The sequence below is a fragment of the Aphis gossypii genome, chromosome 2 (assembly GCF_020184175.1).
Source record: "Aphis gossypii isolate Hap1 chromosome 2, ASM2018417v2, whole genome shotgun sequence".
Lineage (NCBI taxonomy): Eukaryota > Metazoa > Arthropoda > Insecta > Hemiptera > Aphididae > Aphis > Aphis gossypii.
Window position 1 is genome coordinate 13,725,971 of NC_065531.1, and position 22,108 is coordinate 13,748,078.

Consider the following 22,108-nt stretch of genomic DNA (forward strand, 5'->3'; position numbering starts at 1 on the left):
AATAATAATAATAACGACGACGACGACGACAATGATATGATTCAGACGATAAGTCACAATAATAATAATAATAGTCCGAAACCAGATATATACGATAACAATATTGCAGGTTTTGTATAATAATATATTAACCGCTAAATATTCTGATTTTAGTGTACTACCAGTAGGTAGACGGGTACCAGTAGACGGGTAGGTAAGAGGCGAGTGGGCTGAAACGGAAAGTTTCCAGCCGAACGACGGCGTGACAATACGCGGATATCGTGTATTATTATATATTATTATTATTTATATTGTTGTACCGTTGACCTACTTCTAACATTTTCCGCCGTATATGACAATACTATAAAACATTACGATATAGCCGTTAAAGGTATGCCGCCATACGATAGATAGCTGACGTATGGCTTGAGACGGCGTATAAAAGTGAGATCGTTTGGTGGTGGTTTAAAGTTTTAAACTTCATTCTAAAAATTATTTTCAACACGTTGTATATTGCATTAAACAAGCGCACATCGGCAATCGGCTATCGGCTGTACGATAACACGACTAGATCAGTACAGACAAAATTAGTGTATGTAAACGACATGTGTTAACAAGAACGTAGTAGTCGTCTTAAATATAGTTATGTATACATAAAGGCATAAAGGGTGGCTAAGTCGAATGTCGATCTTCGCCCACGTTCTCGGAGCCAATGTTCAACAGTTTGAGATGCCGCTGTATCATCCTCCCGACGTCTCTTTCGTCCGCGCCCACCTGTAATCACAGACCAATTTCCATCGATTTCAATCACGCTTTGTACACATATTATATTACATATATATATATAGTACGATTTCGAGTTAATATATGCATCTAAATAGCTCGAATAACATTACTCGACAACCGTTGTGAAATATATTGCAGTATTATTGAATACGTGATATATGATATTAATTACCTACTATACTGTCATTAAAATAATAATAAGAACGTTCGTCAACAATCGCGCAACAGATAAAATATTATAGAATAATAATGTTTGAAATGTTAACATTACACCTTTTTTTTTTTTTTTTTTTTATGAGAATACGATGAGACTATGGAATAATAATGTTCACTGGTTAGTTGAAATAATTTACACAGCAATTATTTTCTCGAAATTGATATAACTTTTTTTTAAGAAAATTTTAATTATTTTCTGCACAAAACATCTTATAAGGTGGTAAATATTTAAAAATATTGACTTTAAAGATAAAATAAATTATACGGTTAGAAATGATTAAAAGCTGTATTTAAATTTATTATTAGAAGTACCTACCTACGAGGGAGGTGTTTTACTAATAAATTTAATTTTTCCATAGTCTTGAAAATAATATTATAAATATTTTAAACTAAGCAAAACAAATGCAGTGAAGATTACCCCGTCTGCTTATAGTTGAATTATGTTAGGGTACTTATAATGTTAAAACAAGTCTATAAAGTATTCCAGTCTATAAACGTATTTTTCTGGTGTAAGTTAGTGAATTAGATTTATACAAAAGATAAATATAATGATAAAAGGAGCTTTACATTTTAATAAAGATAAAAAGATAAAGTAGCTATATTTTATTTTATATTTAATAAGATGTCTGATGTTTAGACATTATTTACAAAAAAAATATATCCAAAGACTCTTGAGAGTCTTGGACCTTATTCAAAGTTAGTTTCCTCTTAACGTCTACTTGAGTGGTAAATATTACCTGAAAAGTAAAGTGGGAAATGTCAGTTCCGACTATGTTAAGTAATTAAAAGAAAAACAATTATAAAACCATCGTAAAGTGTGTAATTTATCATTGTATAGCGGAGGTAAAAGTTTTTGATTTACTGGCTTATAATATTGTGCTGTAACACTTTGTATAATATTCAGTCATTCCAATATTTAGAATAAGTACATAAATTTAAATGGAAAATAGTGTTTTTATGAATAATTTATCGTTAAAACAAAAGTTTTTTTTAAGTTTTTTTACAAAGTTCATTTTTTATATATTAGCGACTAAGTAACCATTCAATTTTAAATTTAAAAATTAAACTATTTTCAAGATGAATTATTTTTCAATTTACCAAAGGTTATCTTTTTTTCATACATTGGTATTATACACACAAATATTATTATGTATATTTACGTATTTATATTCATGTAATATTGGTGCAGTCATATTATTATTCATGCAGAATATATATAAATAATAACTACGTGTTTACTATGCTTTTAAATGAAAAACAAATTTTAATTACCTAACTCTAAACTCATATTTGTTAATTAAATATGCTGTACTGCTGTGTAAAAGTTTAATTATTTTATAGTATAAATAGTTGTACCCATTCATTATTATAATTTATATAAATAGATAACAAAGTACCTATGATACTATTTATTATTTATTATTCATAATTATTAAAGTAATACGTGTTTATTTTTTATTTATAACTTAGTTTTCAAATAGATACTAGCACCGGCGTACACTTTACAAGTGACAAGAGAAAGTTATAATAGCTTGGGTTATCTTACTAATGGAAAACATAAAGAATTTTACGTTAATATTATAGGAATCTGTTTAACTATGTTATTTTTGAATTTAGAGTAAATTGACTAATTTTTAAATGCATAAGAGGACAATAAAATTTATCTAGGGCGTCTCTGAAGGTTTTTTTGATAATTTAATTTTAAAACAAGTTATGACTATTTTTAAATTTGCAAAATAACATACAATTTTAAAATGCTCATAGTTTGCTTTAAAATTGAAATATTAAAAAAAAACCTTTCGTGATACTTAAACAACATTTTTACTTTTAAATTTGATAATAGTTCAATTCAATTTAATATTCAAAATTAGAGTAAAACAGATTCTTCTAAACGTGAAATTTGATATGTTGTACATTAGTAAGAAGGAGACAACTTATGTGGGTATAATATATAACGTCCTAGTTATAATAATATTGTTCGTACGTCTTCTAAGTGATGTTTCCGTGTCATGTTGCTAAATAATAATCCGAGATCGATGTCGGGTAAATTAATCGGAGGTCTCATTGTTTCGTCTTCATAAGCAGATTCAGTCCTAAAACAAAAGTAATATCGATTAGTTAAATAACAATTTATTACCAAAGTCCAAAATAATATTTTATATCCTTTTACACTCTCGAATGTAACTCGGCGGGTTTTACTGAATACAACAAATCCGCATCAATATTTTCATCTGCATCTGGTAGTATAGGTATATCTGAAACATCAAACGGTTTTAACTATTAAATATAATATATAATATGAAATATGATATAATGATTCTATCAATAACTGCTTTACTTGTAAGTATTTATATTATATAACAACAAACATTATTAATATTATACATTATAATAGTGCATAATACGTTTCGATTACAATTATTAATTGGATTATTATTGTTGGTTATTAGATATAATATTATGTTATTATGTTCCTTATAATCTATTCAAAAATGCATTTTAGAAGTACGTCATATTACAGGTACTGATATATTATGATAAAATTATTTTATCATTCATTATAAATTAGCTTCTGTAAAATATTATATTACCAGCACTGAACTGTTTTAAAGTGTACAACATTTTAGATACTTACACATAATACTTGTATAAATTGCATTATAAAGTTATAAATTATATCCAATTAACACACATTTCAGTCAATTACTAATATATATTTTTTATCGACGATTTGCATTCATCTTAATCGCGTTTCTACCATAATATTTTTTTACCATATGTACACAAAACTCTGTATTGTTTAAATTACCATTGTTTATTTTTGTAGTGGTGTTAGAACTTGATTTCTTTCGCGAACCAACAAAGTTATCGAATTTTCCTCTGCAACAAAACAATACAGTATAACATTATCATTAAACATAAAGTCGTTTTTATATTCATAGCTGCATAGTTTATTAGCAACGCACAGCAATTTATTGTTGTATAAAAGAAAACATTGAAATCGGTATATGTTTTAGATATGACGTGATTAGGTTGGAAGGAAGCTGCGATTTATGAATCATTAGCATCTTCCAGATTGTAATTATCATTTTGTGAAAACATTTAAATTGTGTACATTAAACATTTCTCATTGTAAACGTCATGATGTACATTGTACATATTGTAATATTAATCGCTAATCAATACCTAGTAATAAACACAAATAAAATGCCCCGTAGAGAAAAAAAAATCCAATAAAAATTAATCAAATGGAAGAATTTATTATTTACCAAATACAAAATAAAATAGACAAAGAAAAAACAGCAAAAGTACAAAGTAAATACATAGGTAACCCAAACATTTTCAAATCATTTGAAATAATACATCACAACCATAAAATTCTAAAATAACTAATTTAAAACATATCGATGTCTTATCTAGAATTATTAAAAAAAGTTTTTGATTCGTTGCAAAAATCAGTAAATCTTTTATAACAACACAATTTAAAATTATATTTTTTTAATTGAATTAAATAATTTGCATATAAAGTTTTTAATTTAAAATAATTATGGTATTAACATTAACAATGTTTATATTACGATTGTTTTGTTCAAGTACGAAAGACGAATGATGTATATATATTATCAGGGACCGGGGTAAGTAGAACACTACCTACACCGACCATACTTATAACGAGAGAGTAAAAATATTATTTATTAATTTTTTATTTTGAAAATTACTTAGTTATTTTATACATTGTTTATGACTGTATAAGTAAAGTACCTACATACTTTAATCAAATTCTAGATATATTTTTTTTTATGTAACGCATGCAATAATAGATATTTTAGAAGTTTAAGCTATTAAAAAAATGTGAAATGGTTTAGTTTACGTACAAAATATTTTTTCTGATGGTCAAGGTTTTAAAAAATGTTTTTGTAAAAATGAATGAATATCAAATAAATATAAAGCAAAGCCAAGGAACCGTACTTTAATATTATATTAAATATTTTAATATGCTTTGGTTGTTGCTACTACCATTTAAAGTTTTAGGTGAGTTGATCGTATTGTACCATCATTACAGTTTACGAATTTACGAATTTACGATTATGATAATACGAATAATACTTTATTCACAGCACACCGATCAATATATAAATTTTATAATCACCTTAAATATGTATAATATATACGAATTGCACTGTCCATATGGATAAAGTTTACATTACTTGGTTTGTATGTACACTTGGTAGCTGTTTTTGGACCTTACCCATAATATATATACTTAAATAGTTACCCAATATAATATTGTATTAAAGTGCCTATAACAGATGTCTAAACAAAAATATTGATAGTACCGTTTTATTTAAATTTACTTACTTCATAGTTTCATCGACCCAACGTCCAATTTTCGACTTTGCTCTTTCAGTCTGTTACAAAAATATAAATACAATTTTAAGTTTGTTAATAAACTTGATATCGAAAGATTATTAATTGTCATAAATAATAGGTCCCTCAAAATTTATAATTTTTGATCTTACACTGGATGTCAGGGAAGTTTAAAACTCTAGTCTAATTATACATTTTTTTTTTTTTTCGTAAAGATGATAAAACGATGTGATTTTGTCTAAACACTGTCAATTTTTATTCAATATGATATTTCATTAGAGTCTATTTGAACTTTAAAATCTAATTAATTCAGTCAAAAAACAATTATTATTTTCAATTAAATTTCAACCCTTATAACTACAATAACGCAGCCATACCGTAAATATTAAAGATAAAATTTATATCAAAATATAAATCATCCATTTACGATACATAAATTTCAATTTAAAATGCTCAATAACCAACAACATATTACATTACAATTATCCAAAACTACATACCAAATGAGAGATGGTACCTAGTGTTCTAGTACACTGATATTACATTATGAATTTGTGCGAATTGTATGTATAAATATTATGTTTAGCACGTTCAAATGTTCAATGAGTAATAATATATTCCGAAAAATTTATTCGCACAGTCACACATAATTCTATTAACAATATCTTAGTAAGCTATTCAAGTAAATCGCAATCTATTTTAACTATATTATACTAAATCACAGATAGTCGTGACACATTAGTTATTTTGATTACTATAATAACTAATAAGTAATGATTATAGGAAATGTCGTACCTAAGTATCGGCATTGATTATAAAATGTATTAATTATAAGTTTTTTTATCAATGATATAAGCGAATGAATTTATGTATTATGAATATGTTATATCAAATCATTGTATTAACTTAATGTTGAATAGAATCGACTTAACTAACATTTATTATTATTATTATTATTTGTTTTCTATTTGTTTTTTTTTTTTTTTTTTTAATAATATAATTAAAAATAAATAAATAAATTCTTAATTCTCTCTTATTAAATTACTTACACACATCTTAATTGAGTTTTATTGTATCGTACCTTTTTGAGGTATTTTATAAGTCGATTGTCCGATTTCAACCAGTGATAAACTCTAAAATCTTAATCGTCATTATTTAATTGATCTATAGACATTATTTCGGTTTGACTATAGTGACTGACCAAAATATCTTTTTGTTAGAGTTTTTTTTCAGTTAAAACACATTTATTTTTATTTTTTTTTTTAGTAAGACACATTTTCAATTATGGTAACATAATATGTAGGTACATTCATGACGATTAACGAATTTATTGTAGTATAAGTTTAAACTTACATAAACTACAGGGCTATTTCACGATTAGCCTAGCCGAAATACAGAATCAGAATAAAAATATTGGTTATTTTTTTGGAAATTTTATGTATTAATAATGATGTTTATAGCTACTGTGCAGCTATTAGAATGTCTTCGGTTTTCTTTTGCTATGGACCATTGAAAGGCTACCTACTTTAATCGATAGTGATCGCGCTAATGCATGCGTATTTGCTATTTAAGAAACGTAAAAAATATTATAATCTATTTTCGTATGCATATACCTATATAACTTTTTATAGGTAACCGCATAATAAAGCTTCTGAAGATATTTTACGCGCTGTCCTCCTTTTTTGGCCCGGAAGGCAGTGATATACTTACCGTGAAATAAAAACTTTATCTACATTGTGTTTTTGCCTCACATAATATATATATATATATATATATATATGGGTGTTAACTTGCCAAATCGCACGAAATAAATAAACAAACGATAAAACTTTGTATCACTGTGTCACCGGAATTGTAACTAGACCTATATGTGGTCGTGTATATAAGTATATACTATACATTAATACATTGTATAGGTTGAATGTATGATTGTAATAATAACTAGTATATGTGTTTCAAGTAATTTGCTTTGCGTAAAAGTTTGAGAAACGTTCTACCTAACTTCGTACCTATGGAATTTTGATTTGTTATAAAAATCTTTGAATATAAATTATTAATTTTGGTTTCTTTCCACGGTTATCTGTTATAAATCGTTATCGCCTACAACAGTCCTACGAACTACGAAGTACAGGTATGTTATAAATAATAACATGTTTTTTGCACGTATTATATAAATGTATATGAAACCGTATGTAAGTACTCACAGTCATAATTGTTGATAATAAAAACAGCGATATTGTATAATAATATTATATAGTATCACTGAGAGCCTTCTGAACACTATAATTGCGGTGTCTGGTGATTTTAATATATTATGTTGATAAGAAACATTTAATTATACATAATTATAATGTATAGAAACATTGGAAAAATATTTAAAAAAAAACTTTAAAAAATTAAATATTATACTTAATCATTACAGTTTGATAAGACGTAGAGCTGCAGTATCAATAGTCCGGCTACATTATATTATCATATTATACATGCTACCAAGGCAACAATACACAAACATAAAAACCTGCACTGATGATTTCAACGCAGCTCTGTACAGGTGAAAGGATATTTCAAGGTCAACAAGACTACACATGAGTACATGACTTCTCTACATCTGCAATAAACGGCGTAAGGCTATGCCGCTAAGGGGCATACTGATAAAGATATAATAATATATCAGTTATCAACTCGGTCATAATATCTTGTAATAAATTTGAATAAAATCTAAGATGAAATTTTAATCTATCGTTGTCTTGTTATTATACTTTCACATTTAATTATTTCAATCATACCAAACCATTGAGCAAATCGTCAACGTTTTATAAATATGTATAAACTGTTCTTATATACTCATATAGCTATTATTATTTCAACAGCAATATCGTCCTACAGAAAATTATGAGCAATTAAAATGCAGAGAATTTAAATATTAGAATTTTTATTTTTATTGAAATGTCTAGATAAATTATATTATGCTTCAAATTTTAAGGTTTGACAAGGAATTAATTATTTCAAAATGACATTGCTTAAATTGTTTAAATTATTAATTTTTTACCAAGGATAATATTTAGAATGATTATTGTTTGAAATGCGTAATACAGATGAAATGAAATTGGCATAGGAAAAATTGATATTAAGAAATAGGATAGATTTGTTTTTCATTAAATTATGTCACTGTTAACATTAAGATGATGAGCAAAGAAAAATAAATACCGCAATTGGTAATGATACCAGGTGGACTTTGATTAAGGCCTAAATAAAACACTTGTTTGAGAAAATAATATAGATAATAGGATTTGACACGACTGAAATCTTAAGTATTTGATCATAATATAACGGCATTCATTTAAGGCTTAAAACCAGGGTTGATTAGAAATGTTCGGGTAACTTGTTTGTTTAAAGAGACATATCACATATGACAAAGAGAGGTTTGTCATTCGATGTATAATTGTGTATGGTTTATAAATTTTAATCTATGATATTAGACATTAAGTAAATATAAATAGTACGTAATGATGTATTCCTTATCTCGACTTCAAATAATTGTAATTATGACACTTTTTTAGTATCGTAAAATCATAGTTTACAAAGATAAATGACTATATTACATAATAGTACCTACCGTGGATTATACTATTTTAGTGTAGTTTATTAGTTATACCATAATATAATATTTAGTTAAAAAAAAATTTTACTGTAACCATGATAAACTTAAGTTATATAGTCAGGAATTTTTTTATCATATTTTATGGAAATTGGCAAAAATAATATCAAGCAGAAAAGAAAGAAAATAAAAATAAAATATTTAAAATGGAAAAACGTGTTTTTAATTGGAGCTTATGAGTATTTGAAAATATTTTTAGGTAATAAAAATTCTATTTTTATATTATTAAAAATTAAAAAAAATTAAATAGTATAAAGAATATTACAGTTATAATAAGTAAATTTACTAAGAAGACAACAATAAAATAATTGGAGATTTAGTGTTTATATTTTAAGAAACATTGTCATCCAGTGTACAAAATTAATCTATGAAATTTGAAAATAAAAAAAAATTAGCCATACGAATTGATAAATAAATGGAAAAAATAATGATCTGTATAAGCAGTATGGAAAATCAAATTATTTAATTAAAATTCAAGTGAATGGAATGACTTAATCATGTATGGAGGGCCGATTATGAAATATTATAAAAAGTCATAACGATACCTACCTAAGTAGAGGCTATAATACTAGGATACCAGGTAGACTGTAAACGAGGTGTAAAGATGCTGGAGAGAAAAATATTCGACCAGTAGACATAAATGCATCAGTTGAATTGGAACTGAATGGATAAAATTTAAAGGATTGATTGTAACAGCTCAGGTCTTATAAGAACAATAAAACTAAGCAATTAGTTGACATTTACAGTGGAGCAAAAACGTTACTATTACCTTCACATAACACATCCATCAACATTCAACATGCATACTGAAGCAGTATGGGATATAATTAGTATTCTACTACATTTTTAAACCATAACCGTAATATGGGTTCCTAACCTAACTCTAACCGACCTCTTAGCGGTAACATGCCTAATAATTATACAATTATCTTTCAGTGTATTATAGTATTATACTTCGTTTTTTTATGTCCATTTTACGTTTCAGTTGCATTTCTATTATTTAATATAAAATACACATGTATATAATGCACGGGAATGTGTAAAATAATTGTATAAGTATATTACATAGAGTATAAAATAATTAAAAAAAGTAATAATAATAAAAACCTTAATAATGTTTTTAAATTAAAAAAAATAATAATTTTCAAGTACAGACGCAAAAATACACCACACGTATGTTAAAGTGTAAGCTTCTGCGATATGATCCGCTTTTATAATATATACGTATTGAAACCGAAACAGATGGTGCGTGCTTGCAAAGACAGCAGATTGCGTTTGAAAAATGGTCATCAACTACCCTAAAACTTTTACGGGATAAATTTTGAGAACGAGTAGAGGAGGTAAAATGATGGAAATGGCGTGTTGTGTTAAATGTACAGCGGAGGCTATAGGCGGCGATTACTCGAAAACCTCTGATTTCACATAGATAACGTTAGTGAACCTATAAATAATGTTTTCGCAGGTCGATAAACGTTTAAATTAAACAATAACAATAATGTCTAATAAAAATCTTAAAATTAAATAACTACCTATTTTGTATAATAAATAAGACAAACAGATATATCATAAGTTTTATTCCACAACATTCTAATTACAATAATATATAGATGAGATATTATATTGATAGATTAGTTGACAATAATATTTACGATGAAGGTTAAAAGTATTATTTAAATTGTTTTTTATTTATTTATTTCATTATAACTATACGCAGATGTATTATAGAACACGACAAATTTGAAATTTTAAAAATTACAGACAATCAACAAAAGATACAAATCATAAAAACAATTATTTTTTCAAAATCAAAAATTAAATTAAAAGAAGTGGGCTTGGCCCCTTCCAATTACAACCCCAGAGGCCCAGACCCCTGCTTGATACATTTAAATAATGTAAGCTATCGAATTTATTACAATCGACTACAACTGTATTGTTAAATAAACATAATATAAATACAGTTTTTTTCAATTATTATATTATCTATCCACAGCATGAGAAATTACAAACAAATAATAATTAGTCTTTAGTCTTCGAAACAGATAACTGCCGATAAAACCGACGAACTGGTGCAAAAAGCCACCAGCATAGGTACCTACGACAAACGGTATGTAATATGAATATGATTGAATAAGTAAATAGTATAAGTTCTAATAAAATATTTTATACAATTATGATATGAATTAATGACTACTAATATTACGTATTTTGACAAAAATAAAAAGTATAATGATACTTATAATATACACATGTTCGTGTTAACGTCATGTATAATAATTAATAAGGTGACGAAATATGAATATTAGAGAAACGCTAGAATGAATGTACATATTTACCTGACGGTTTATGGTAAATAATATATAGATACTATACCTACGGACATTATTTTAAAGGGTATACTCCCTTTTCTCTTCGAAAATGGTCAAGAGAACGTAATACCCGTCATATGTTGTCTCCGTCTTACACACATACGACTTGGAAAATTTTCGACCTTTTTGAAACTGTACATTTTAATATGATGATAACTTACTTAAAAATAATATGTAATACCTATCAATAAAAGGCTACGCGAGGCCTTAGATAATAATCTTATCTTTAAATTTTATAACAGATCAAATTCATTCTAATGTTAAAACTAACAACACAGTGCACAATATTGAAACTGCAGGTGACCGAAAATTTGCTATGTTACACGTGTGTAAGACGGAGACAACACGTGCGGGTACAACGTCCTCTTAAGACCTAAGAGCATTATAAATTTACTATAAAAGACGTTTCATCCAAGTGCCACATTTATATTGGTATTATATATTATATGTATTACTATATTATTGTTAGTATAACTTTATCCGCCAAGGGCGCTAACCGTTATGTTATAATATTTACTATAAAATAATACAATTTCGGTGATTACTAAAATACTTACACGCATTCTGCGCGTAAATAATTTATTTTTAAAAGAACCCAAAAAGCCCAAAAGCGAAAAAACGATAATTTATGCATTAATAACGCGGGAAAAAACTAAAAATACCAAAAATATATACTACAGTAAGGGTACGTTGTGTTATGTTGCAAAAAAAAAAACACATTCCCGATAAAAAAAAATAGCACAATATTCTTATCCAAAGTTTACCTACCCGAAATATTGTTATATTTATACGTAGGTATCCATTTATACACTGTTATATTAGCTACCAGCTAGCATAATGCAGCAGTAGGTACTTCAATATTTAACCTTATATCAATTTTAAATAATGTTTGATACAACCAAAAATACTTTTATTCTATATTGAGTCAAGAATAGATCAAATTTGAAAACATAGGATCTTATAGAGATAGCTTGGAAATATTTTGAAGTAAAAATCATTAAATAAAATATTTTTCTTTAGAAGTGTCGAGAGGTAATAACCACACTACAGTTCAAACACAGAAAAATAAATAGAAAATTTACTAGCATTGCTGAATATCATAGAAAACTCATCGCAGTAAAGAAAAATGGTTTTCGCATTCAATCTCGTTGTTCATCATTTGATTTGGCTGTATTCATACTATACATTTATTTTATTTTATACTTACAAAATATATTATCATTCTGAGCCTCTAATTTTTCTTAAAAATTGTATTTATTGTAGTTACTAATACTGCAGTGACAAGAATATAGAGGAAAAGTCAACGCTTATTATTATTAAACACATATAATACGGGGAAAAGTTCAATCATTTAAATTTATAAACTGTGACTATATAAATGTAATCGTTTTTACAAAAACACACGAACAGTTGAGGTAAATGGTAAGTAATCGTATCTATTATTAAAAAATCTTCTGTATTCAAATGAAAAACTTTAAATTACTAAATTCATAGAATTATTCTAGAAATGTAAAATGATACCTAGCAAGTGAAAACATTTTCTGAATAGAGGGTACAAGGACTTTTAAAATGAGATTGCCTTAGTGGCACATATACATAATATGTTAATATATGTAAGTCGAAAATATTTCTATTATAGAACTTTTATGTCACTCATTTTTGGTATAATTATATAAAAAATCATTAGTACAATATTCTTGTACTGATTTATTAGAACCAGTATTTTTTAATAATGTGATAAAATATTTTATGAACAACACATTGTAAATTATTACGCATACTGATTTTAGTTTTTGACAAATAGTATTTTTAATAATATTCTAATACTTAAGCTATAATTTTTTATATACATATATTTATTGGTAGTACCTCTATTAACGTTATATTTTACAAACTCATCTCTTATTTTAAATAAAAGTTCGAATTATAATAGTCATTCGATTTTTGTTTTTTTGTTACACCAATTCATTGTTCACAATCTAGTTTTTATTACTCGTGCATATCATGCATAGTTGATAAGGTGCACCAGAGATACGAAATTTTGCATACATATTATTTAATTTAAAATCAGTTAATAAGACATTATTAATTTTAACTGATACATTAAATCAAATTATTTGTACTCCAAATTTTAACGTTATCTGTATTTCTATATGTACATATTTATAAACAAAAGGTGACAATTTTATAAACTCATTTCAGTTTATTTTTATTTTTTGCTAATCAAATTATATATTTTTAGTTATATAAAAAAATATAGTTATTTAAAAAAGGATGACCATTTTTTTTAAATTGAGATGACATTTTTTAATTTTATAATTTTAATTATATAATCTTAACTCTTGGGGATACTGTTTTTCTAAAAATGAATATGACATAAATGTCATATATTTATAAATAAATATATTTGTTTAAATATCAATAACCATTTAAAGTTTAGTTGATCTGATTAAAATGTGAGATATGATTATTATTATTTAAACTTAATTAAAATCTTATTTTAATTTAAAAAATAAATGAATAACTGTAACCTCGAAATATTTTTACAAGCACTTCAAGACATTCGTACTTCCGATTATGAAATAAAATAAACTAAAAATCATCTCAATAACAATTTCTAAGAAATTAAGCGTTTTACAAATTGATAGTGTTATCATATAAAATGTAAGTTAATGTACGGACATTTTTGGAAAAAGCAAAATTTGACCTATCACGATTTTTTAGTTTAAAATATGAAAATATATAATCTGTATAATATAATAATTGCATAATACATACAATAAATAAATAAAAAGAAACAAATCAAGAAAAGGAATATAATTACCGCAAAAACGTTTTCTGTTGAAAATTGAAATAAATAATAATCACGTATTACAAAAGTACTAAATAATGCGTTTTAATTTTCTGATTTATTAGATATTACTATAGGTGTACTTCATGTGTCAATATATTTTAATATTATATTATATAATAAAATAATAAGATTTATAGATATCAACCAATCACGCTGTGACCCACGACTTTTACGAGACTGTTGACCAATTTCGCCGAGAACTCCATGCAGGACTTGCCCGCGTTAGTGGTCATTACCGATTTCCCCTTGAGATGACCGACTATTACATTCATTAGTAATTTATACTTACTCACGTTAATCGATTTAATTCCCAAACACACCGTTCCCTGCAAACGATAACAACAATTTATAGGTACGCCGTTTAGGGAAAATGGTAGACGCCAATAATGTAGAGTATGAATAATCACATTATATTATTATTATTGTTATCTTAGTCTGTATCATAGCGAAGAATCACAAGACAATATAATTTATTAAAATTATGACCAAAACGGCAACAAACCTTATTAATTGGACAACGCTTCGGTAATCCGAGTAAGTCCAAACCCTTTTCAATATCGCTCGACGGTTTGATATTGTCGAGCTGTTTGCAACCGTCCTTTTTGCCCGACATCTTTACCGAGTTCTTTTGAACGGTGTATTCGGTCTGAGAATTGTATAAAATTATTATTAATATATAAGTATAGATATTATAATAATACATGGCTATGTATTATTATACGACACCAGACCCTCATATATCACTGTTATTTTGTTGAATTTTTTTTTTTGTACCGATGAAACTATTATTATACCGAGTGGAGGTATCTATATGCTTGCATATTATTTATCTTTTCGCTGAGAGACTCCATATGATTCACGAGCATTTGATGATTTCGCAAAATGTCAAATTCTCGTGAACGATATGGACCATAATATTGTAACCGTATGACGTGAATAATATAATATGTATGCAAAGCATAAATTCCAAAAAAAAAAAAAAAACGTAGTTGGTTACGATACGTGATTAGGTACAGGAAATATATACCTACACGCGGCGACCGGTGCGTAACGATTAAATTGTGCACAAAGGCGTATGTATATTTGTATATTATTATCAAAACGAAAACGAATCCTCTACACGCTATATTGGCTTTAAAAACCTTCATAATTCAATTTTTTGTCACTCATACACAATTTAAATTATTGCATATCCGAATGGTACACGTAATGTACACATATCACATGACGGGCAACCTATATATTTTATCTACAAAGCGCGTCAACACTAATTCAACGCCAATAATTTTAGAATTATAATTACGAAAAAAATAACTACGATATCTTTATATGTATTTAAAATTGTTAACGAATAATCATAAGCATAATAGTATCCTTAGTAGGTATAAAAATTATGTCCAAGTTTTAAAAAGGATTGGTTCTGAGTTGAGAAAAAAAAATTTGCATCAATAATTGAATTTAAATATTTTAAAATATGATTTTTTAGTATGCTTAAAAAGTTCAAAAATCAGAATTTGAATAAATTCATTATTAAATGAAAAAAATGGGGGACGAACTTGCTGCTTGGTAAATCACTCTGTAAATCAAACTTGACCATATAATCAGGTATTTACATATTATATTTTATTGGTTTTTGTAAATTTTCTATGCTACATTACACATATATTAAATATTATGTAACACTTTTATGGGTAAACTAAAGTATACCTACATGATGTATTATCATATTACTGAAAAAAACATATTTTTTGCATTAAAATATAAAGCTTTCTTAAGCACAGCATCAAATAATAAATAGGTACTTACTATAGAACTGGTGATATTGGCATGCGAGATAATGCATCCGTTGAAATGTACTTCGCAATTAGGTTTCAAGATGACGTTAAAATTATCAGACAGTTCGATAATATTGTCTGAGTCGCAGTTTCTGATATAATCGATTATTAACTCGTAACCGCCCTATATAAATCAAAAATTAACATTATTCAATAAGTAAAAATAATCTTTAATTAAATGTTCACGGAGGATACTTATTCGATTGTGAACTTTTCCCTTCACAACTCATAACAACTACAATGCATACGAGAAATATTATATCAATCAGAAATATTTTAAATTCTATAAAAAAAAATTGAATAGTTAAAAAAGTTTTAAAAACGATTAAAATTAAACAACTATAATAAATGTTTGGAATACAATTTTCGTGACGACAAATTATAATTAATAATAGTTTATGGCAATTGAGGGTGAGAAAATTTAACACAAACATATTATGTGGATAAATACGTATCGATGTATATACTCATATAATATTATAATATTAATATTTATGGAATAGGTATTCGTATAGTGTATACCGTTATTCATTCTTAGAGTTTGGTTATCTGTTTACCATATAACTAATTTAAGGAAGTTTTAAATGCAGTTTATTTGTTTATATAAAAATGTATCAACGTCTCAAAATTAGATGAAAAATATTTAATTAAAGACAAATTCATCGATTTGTTTCTGGTAATGAGTCAAAGCTAAAAAAAATATAGAGATTAGAGATTTAGAATTATACAAATCAAAAATTAAAAATATATATGTGAGCAATATTTGATTGAGTTAATTGAATACGGTTCATTAGAATTTTTTTTGTTTTACTACATTTTGAATACATTATTTTAATAAATACATTGTAAATGTATTTTTTCTATAGTTAATGATTTTAAATTCATATTTATTATTATTATTATTATTATTATTGAGGTATTGATTATAGTGGCGATAGGGATTAGATATTATTATTGAGCTTAAAAGTGAAGTGCTACATTTCTTGTAGATTCTCTATATTTAATACCCATCTATATAACTATTAAACCTGATTATCAAAATAATTGATATATTTCCTTAATATTTTAAGATGGATCTTTAGTTTATACTTTATAGTTTTATACCTATACCTATACTAATTAATAATTATTTAAAATAATTTTTATCAGCGAATATAAATTCAATTCAACTATCAAAAATAATAATAAAAAGTCATTATAATTGCTAATTTGATTTTTTTAATCTACATCATTGTTTGGTAAAAAATAATTTCATTAAGCTATTTAATTAGATTATTAATACTGATTGTGTAATAATAATATAATACGTAAATTATTATTATAATTTTATAGAACTTAAAATCTATGAATACGCCAATAACTATAAATAATATTAACACAACACCCAATATCTACACAGGTACTGATATAATTTTAGCAACAGTAATACGATATAATCGACGTCCGATTATAAACCAGAAAAAACATTGCACAACTCGATTACACATACAGCATACTAAATATATCCGGAAGAGATTATATAATATTGATTAAATATTTGAAAATAATAAATGAAGCATTCTTATTATGTATAATATAGATAAGTATGTAAAGTTTAAATCTAAACTAAAGAGAAATATACATAATACGCTCCCTAAATTGTACTGTTTTAAACACAAATATGTATATTTCCGGAGTATACACAGTTTTCTTGCAAATGTAATTTACAAAATGTCTCAAGTAGGATATTTATGTTTAGTTTTTACATTTAAAATTAAGAAAAAATAGGTAATGTAATATTATAATTTAAAAAATAACAACAGGTCTCAATATCATAATTTTTTTTAATTATTATAATAATAACAAGAACTTTTTATTGTATGACCCTTATTAGATCGTTGCTTAAATACGGTTTCAATGTAGTGAAATACACCTCATCAAACATACCTAACGATCAATTACAATTTGAAAGCTTTTAAAACAAATTTTTAAATTTTAACACTTTTAGTTTTAAATGTACCTACATTTTCAATATGCTTCATATTATTACTCTATATTATTATATCCATTCACAATAGATTCTAAATATTCCCATATTAGCGGTTGGTCACAAATAAAATTAATTTTATCGACTTAATTTTAAACTGTTCACTTAGTTTGTTTAAAGGGAACAGCTAATTCCCTTAAGAATTTTATTTCATTCCTCTAATATGCATTTCTATGTGCCTACGCATACTATGTCATATATGGAGGTACAACCCTATTTCAAACCACACGCTTCGAAATCTATGGATTTGGAAATAATTTTTTAATTTTTGTTATTCGATTATTCTAGTTATTGTGAATACGTATTGTTAAACTTCTATGAAAATGATTAAAAACATAAAAGTAATAAAAATATTATACATATGTATGTACATTTTTTAATATTTCTGACCGAAAAGATCAAACCTATGTCCTATAAAATAGATCAACAGGATCTGCGACAATTCAGCGATGACATTTTAGCGCACTACAGTTCAGCGATATATTTTTCAGTTGAAATTTCCGCACGAAATTGACGGTACACCAGATCAACAGTATGGTGCACGCGTGCAAATCGATTGTTATTAATAAATGAATCTAAGCAAATCTTCGAGTGTAAGTTTTTGATTTTCTTCTTTATATTCCAATTATCCTTACCGCTTACCGTTACCGTACATTTAAAAAAAACCCAATTAAAAAAGTGTCATAATATAGTAAAAAAAACTAAGCAATTTGGATTTTAATGTCAAACTCAGATGATAATATTTTTTCCAATGTGACGATTCGTCATTCCTAGAAGTTCAATTTATTATATCAGAATATATTATAATATTATAATAAAACACTCTAGCGAGTATAGTTTCCTAACAAACAGTAGAGCGTGCATCTTGTCTCATGTCTGGATATTTATTCATGAAAACTACGTTTACCTACCTAACAATTTCTTTGAACAGACAATACTAGCTGCAAAATAATACAATTAATATCCATTAATAATTGTCTAACAACGAATAGTTTCAAGATCAAATCAAAAAACAATATCGAATTCTTAATGCAAGCATTAAGTAGTATCAACGGATAATTTTATCGAAAAGCTTTCACGAAATAAAATATATCCACATCCAATCTATACAATATAATAATAAAAAATAATGAAAAAGAAAAATCGACGATAAGTTTTTATTTTAATAAATAATTCCGAATAATTGGAAAAAAATAAATACGATTGCTTAAATTCCAAATCATCCACGCCCACGTAGTAATTCGTTCAATTTACCATTACGGCCGTAATCTATCCATTTATGTGTATAACAATATACAAATAGACATTTTTTACCTCGGAATTACATTTCATCTCTTCCTGCAGTACCGTCTCCATTGGCGATTTATCAATAGTGACGCATTAAAATCTATTAAAAATCACTTACGCAACAACGAGCAATCTTCGCGTACAATATCAGAACATTTATTGTTGATATCAAAACGGACGTCATCGAAGCTTTTTTCATATCAATGAATGGTATTTATCGTAGGTTGAACAGGTATAATAATATCGAATACGTGTGAAGTTAAACTTTTACTGGCACTCACATTGATTAAAATGTGACAGAATAAACTCGATAAGTAAAGTTCATTTTACAATATAATGTTTAATGTATATATTAAACAATAACGTCGACTGCAGAACAGAGTTATCTGTAATTCTATAGATTTATATCGTTTTTCGATGGAATTGAGGTACACACGCAAGTGGTATATGCTAAATATAAATTAATTATTATATTTTTTAGCCACTAAATAATAATTATAATTATTATTAAACAAATTTTTATGTGCACATATTTTAATAGAATAGCCAAAATTGTTTTTACGTAATCGAAGAGACGAGGCCAACGCGCACGGTCAGATCAAATACATAGATAGACCTGCGTAGCTATTGTTAGCAGTTATCATTATGATATTATTGCAGTAAAACCTGTATAATATAGATATAATATTAAAAATAATTTATTTATTACTACCTATCTGTTAAAAATAGAAACCTTAAAAAATGGTCAAAATTATCTAATTGCAATCATTTCCTTATTATTTTAACATAGGTTACACTTATAAAAATTAAGAGATTGTATAGGTACTAAATTATAACAAATTGAAACAAGTTCTTCAAAATTCAACATTAATACGTCATAAAGAAAATCCAAAAAGTATTCTGATTCAGAATAAAGAAATTGAAAATGTTTATTATCATTTGAAAGATGGAAATTATAAAATAATGTTATAATTTTGAAATACAATCAAATTATATGAAAACAATTTCAAATAGTTTCTACCTTTTGGAAAAAACATTATATCATTAATATATACCTAATGGAAGGCTATAAAACATTTAACAGTTCTTGAGGTTTATTTATTTATATCAACAAGTAATTGTAAGTTATTTTTTTTATGATAGGAAAAGTACGAATATAGTTTGGTGTTTGACGTTACGAATGGAACGTGTACTTGAAAACATGTCACTTCGTTAGTTTTTACCTCAAAAATAATATATTATAACTGTAGGGCTCGGATTTTAAAGCTTAATAAGCAACTAAAAAAAAAAAAACAGGATTGTTTTAAAAAGCAAAAAAGCATGACCAAAATTTAACGTAAACTACTTATAAAAATGAATAAAAAAAATTTAAATATTAGTTTAAATTAACAAAAAATAATTAACTATCATATATTCCCCTAGATTTGCAGTAGTGATACTGATTTTATTGTCCGACAGAATATTTTTATACATAGAAAACGAACTCTCTACATTCACTGAAGTGATCGGTGCATACTTCATACAAGAGGTTTCAAAATTAAAACACTAAATTTTAAATTTTGAAATGGTCGATATCAATATTACAGGCATACTGACCGTAGAGTACTGCAGGTTTTAAATAGATCGATAATCTATACATTTAATACATTTAATAAACAAGCCGATAACGAAAACAATAATAATCAAATATCCTCATTCTGGGTTTTTATATTTATTATTAATTATTTTTTTTATATAACAATAGAATAATAAAAATATGAAAAATTCACAGCTGGTATGATTGATAAAAGCATAAAAAATCATTTACATAAAAAAAGTAAAAATAAAAAAATAAATTGGATTATTTGGAATCAGAATGACGTGAAACGAATTTATGTATACAAATTAGATCTCTATCTCATAGATAAAAAAGTAGCATATTATGCTTTAAAACCTGAGCTCTAGTTATAAGCCATAAAGGAAAAAAAAGGTTACACAATTTTTTTTGACCATCACACATGAAACAACATTTTTTTTTAAATAGATCATTTTGTATATAAAGTAGGTAAAGATCTTTGTTGACTATTTATTATATAATTTAATAGTGTTACTGATTAAGTCATTTTAATGAAAAGTAAACGTGAACCCTTCATATATTTTAATTAATACCTAGTTTCTATAATTCATGCCATATACTACTTTTTTTTGAAAGTAGTTATATCATAATATCCTTATTACTTATAATAGCATGTTTTAGAAAAAAGCTGCAGTTGCTCATACGCAACCTTCAATTAATATTTATAATAATTTTAAAAATATTTTTTAATTAGCTTTAAACATAATTTATTGCACAGATTTTTAACCTCATATCTGTATAAATAGTTTTAATAAACAAATTTAACCGTTTGAAGTTTGCGTCCTGTAATTTTGCTAAGGCAATTTTATTTATTTTTATTTCCAATTATACGGCTGCTACGTGCTCTAATACCTATCGGCTATCCTGTAACAATATATAACAAAAGTACTGAGACATAGGCAGCATATTCCGGTACACAACAAACGGGAAAAGGGTGTTATAATATCAAACATAATTACGAAATATATTTGATACAACTTGCTATGATTATCGGACATGGGCCGAAACCAATTTAGGTTGTAATTATAGTTTCATAATATAACTCTGCATACAGAGATAAAGCGATGCGTTAGGTACAAGACACGCTACACAGTAGTTTTAACTGGATTACTAGATAG

At 26.0% G+C, this 22,108-nt stretch overlaps 2 protein-coding genes across 3 annotated transcripts; both read right to left on the minus strand.

Moving 5' to 3' along the window:
* Window positions 1–471: 471 nt before the first annotated feature.
* Window positions 472–7,787, minus strand: LOC126549758 (uncharacterized). Its single transcript, XM_050200077.1, has 6 exons — window positions 7,554–7,787; window positions 5,341–5,390; window positions 3,791–3,861; window positions 3,152–3,236; window positions 2,966–3,074; window positions 472–753 (listed from the first exon to the last, which is right to left on the minus strand). Exons 1-6 carry the CDS (start codon window positions 7,557–7,559, stop codon window positions 652–654), a joined length of 423 nt encoding a protein of 140 aa, XP_050056034.1. The 5' UTR covers window positions 7,560–7,787; the 3' UTR covers window positions 472–651.
* Window positions 7,788–14,244: 6,457 nt separating this feature from the next.
* LOC114128125 (uncharacterized) lies at window positions 14,245–19,722 on the minus strand. 2 transcript variants are annotated; one of them, XM_050200623.1, is made up of 4 exons: window positions 19,494–19,722; window positions 16,034–16,186; window positions 14,730–14,873; window positions 14,245–14,553 (listed from the first exon to the last, which is right to left on the minus strand). In XM_050200623.1, the coding sequence occupies exons 1-4, from the start codon at window positions 19,572–19,574 to the stop codon at window positions 14,368–14,370; spliced, it is 564 nt and encodes a 187-aa protein (XP_050056580.1). In that variant the 5' UTR covers window positions 19,575–19,722; the 3' UTR covers window positions 14,245–14,367. The 2 variants fall into 2 exon arrangements, with proteins under 2 accessions (XP_050056580.1, XP_050056581.1); XM_050200624.1 differs by having other exon boundaries at window positions 19,403–19,507.
* Between the last annotated feature and the right edge of the window lie 2,386 nt (window positions 19,723–22,108).

Excerpts from the sequence above, each read along its gene's own strand:
- LOC126549758 (XM_050200077.1), bottom strand. Across the intron at positions 3,237-3,790 it reads CACTACAAAAATAAACAATG|ATATACCTATACTACCAGAT; the intron begins GTAATTTAAACA and ends TTGATGTTTCAG. Across the intron at positions 3,075-3,151 it reads GCCGAGTTACATTCGAGAGT|GACTGAATCTGCTTATGAAG; the intron begins GTAAAAGGATAT and ends CTTTTGTTTTAG.
- LOC114128125 (XM_050200623.1), bottom strand. The coding sequence starts at position 19,574 with ATGAAAAAAGCTTCGATGACGTCCGTTTTGATATCAACAATAAATGTT. Across the intron at positions 14,874-16,033 it reads CCAATATCACCAGTTCTATA|ACCGAATACACCGTTCAAAA; the intron begins GTAAGTACCTAT and ends TACAATTCTCAG. Across the intron at positions 14,554-14,729 it reads AGCGTTGTCCAATTAATAAG|GGAACGGTGTGTTTGGGAAT; the intron begins GTTTGTTGCCGT and ends TATCGTTTGCAG.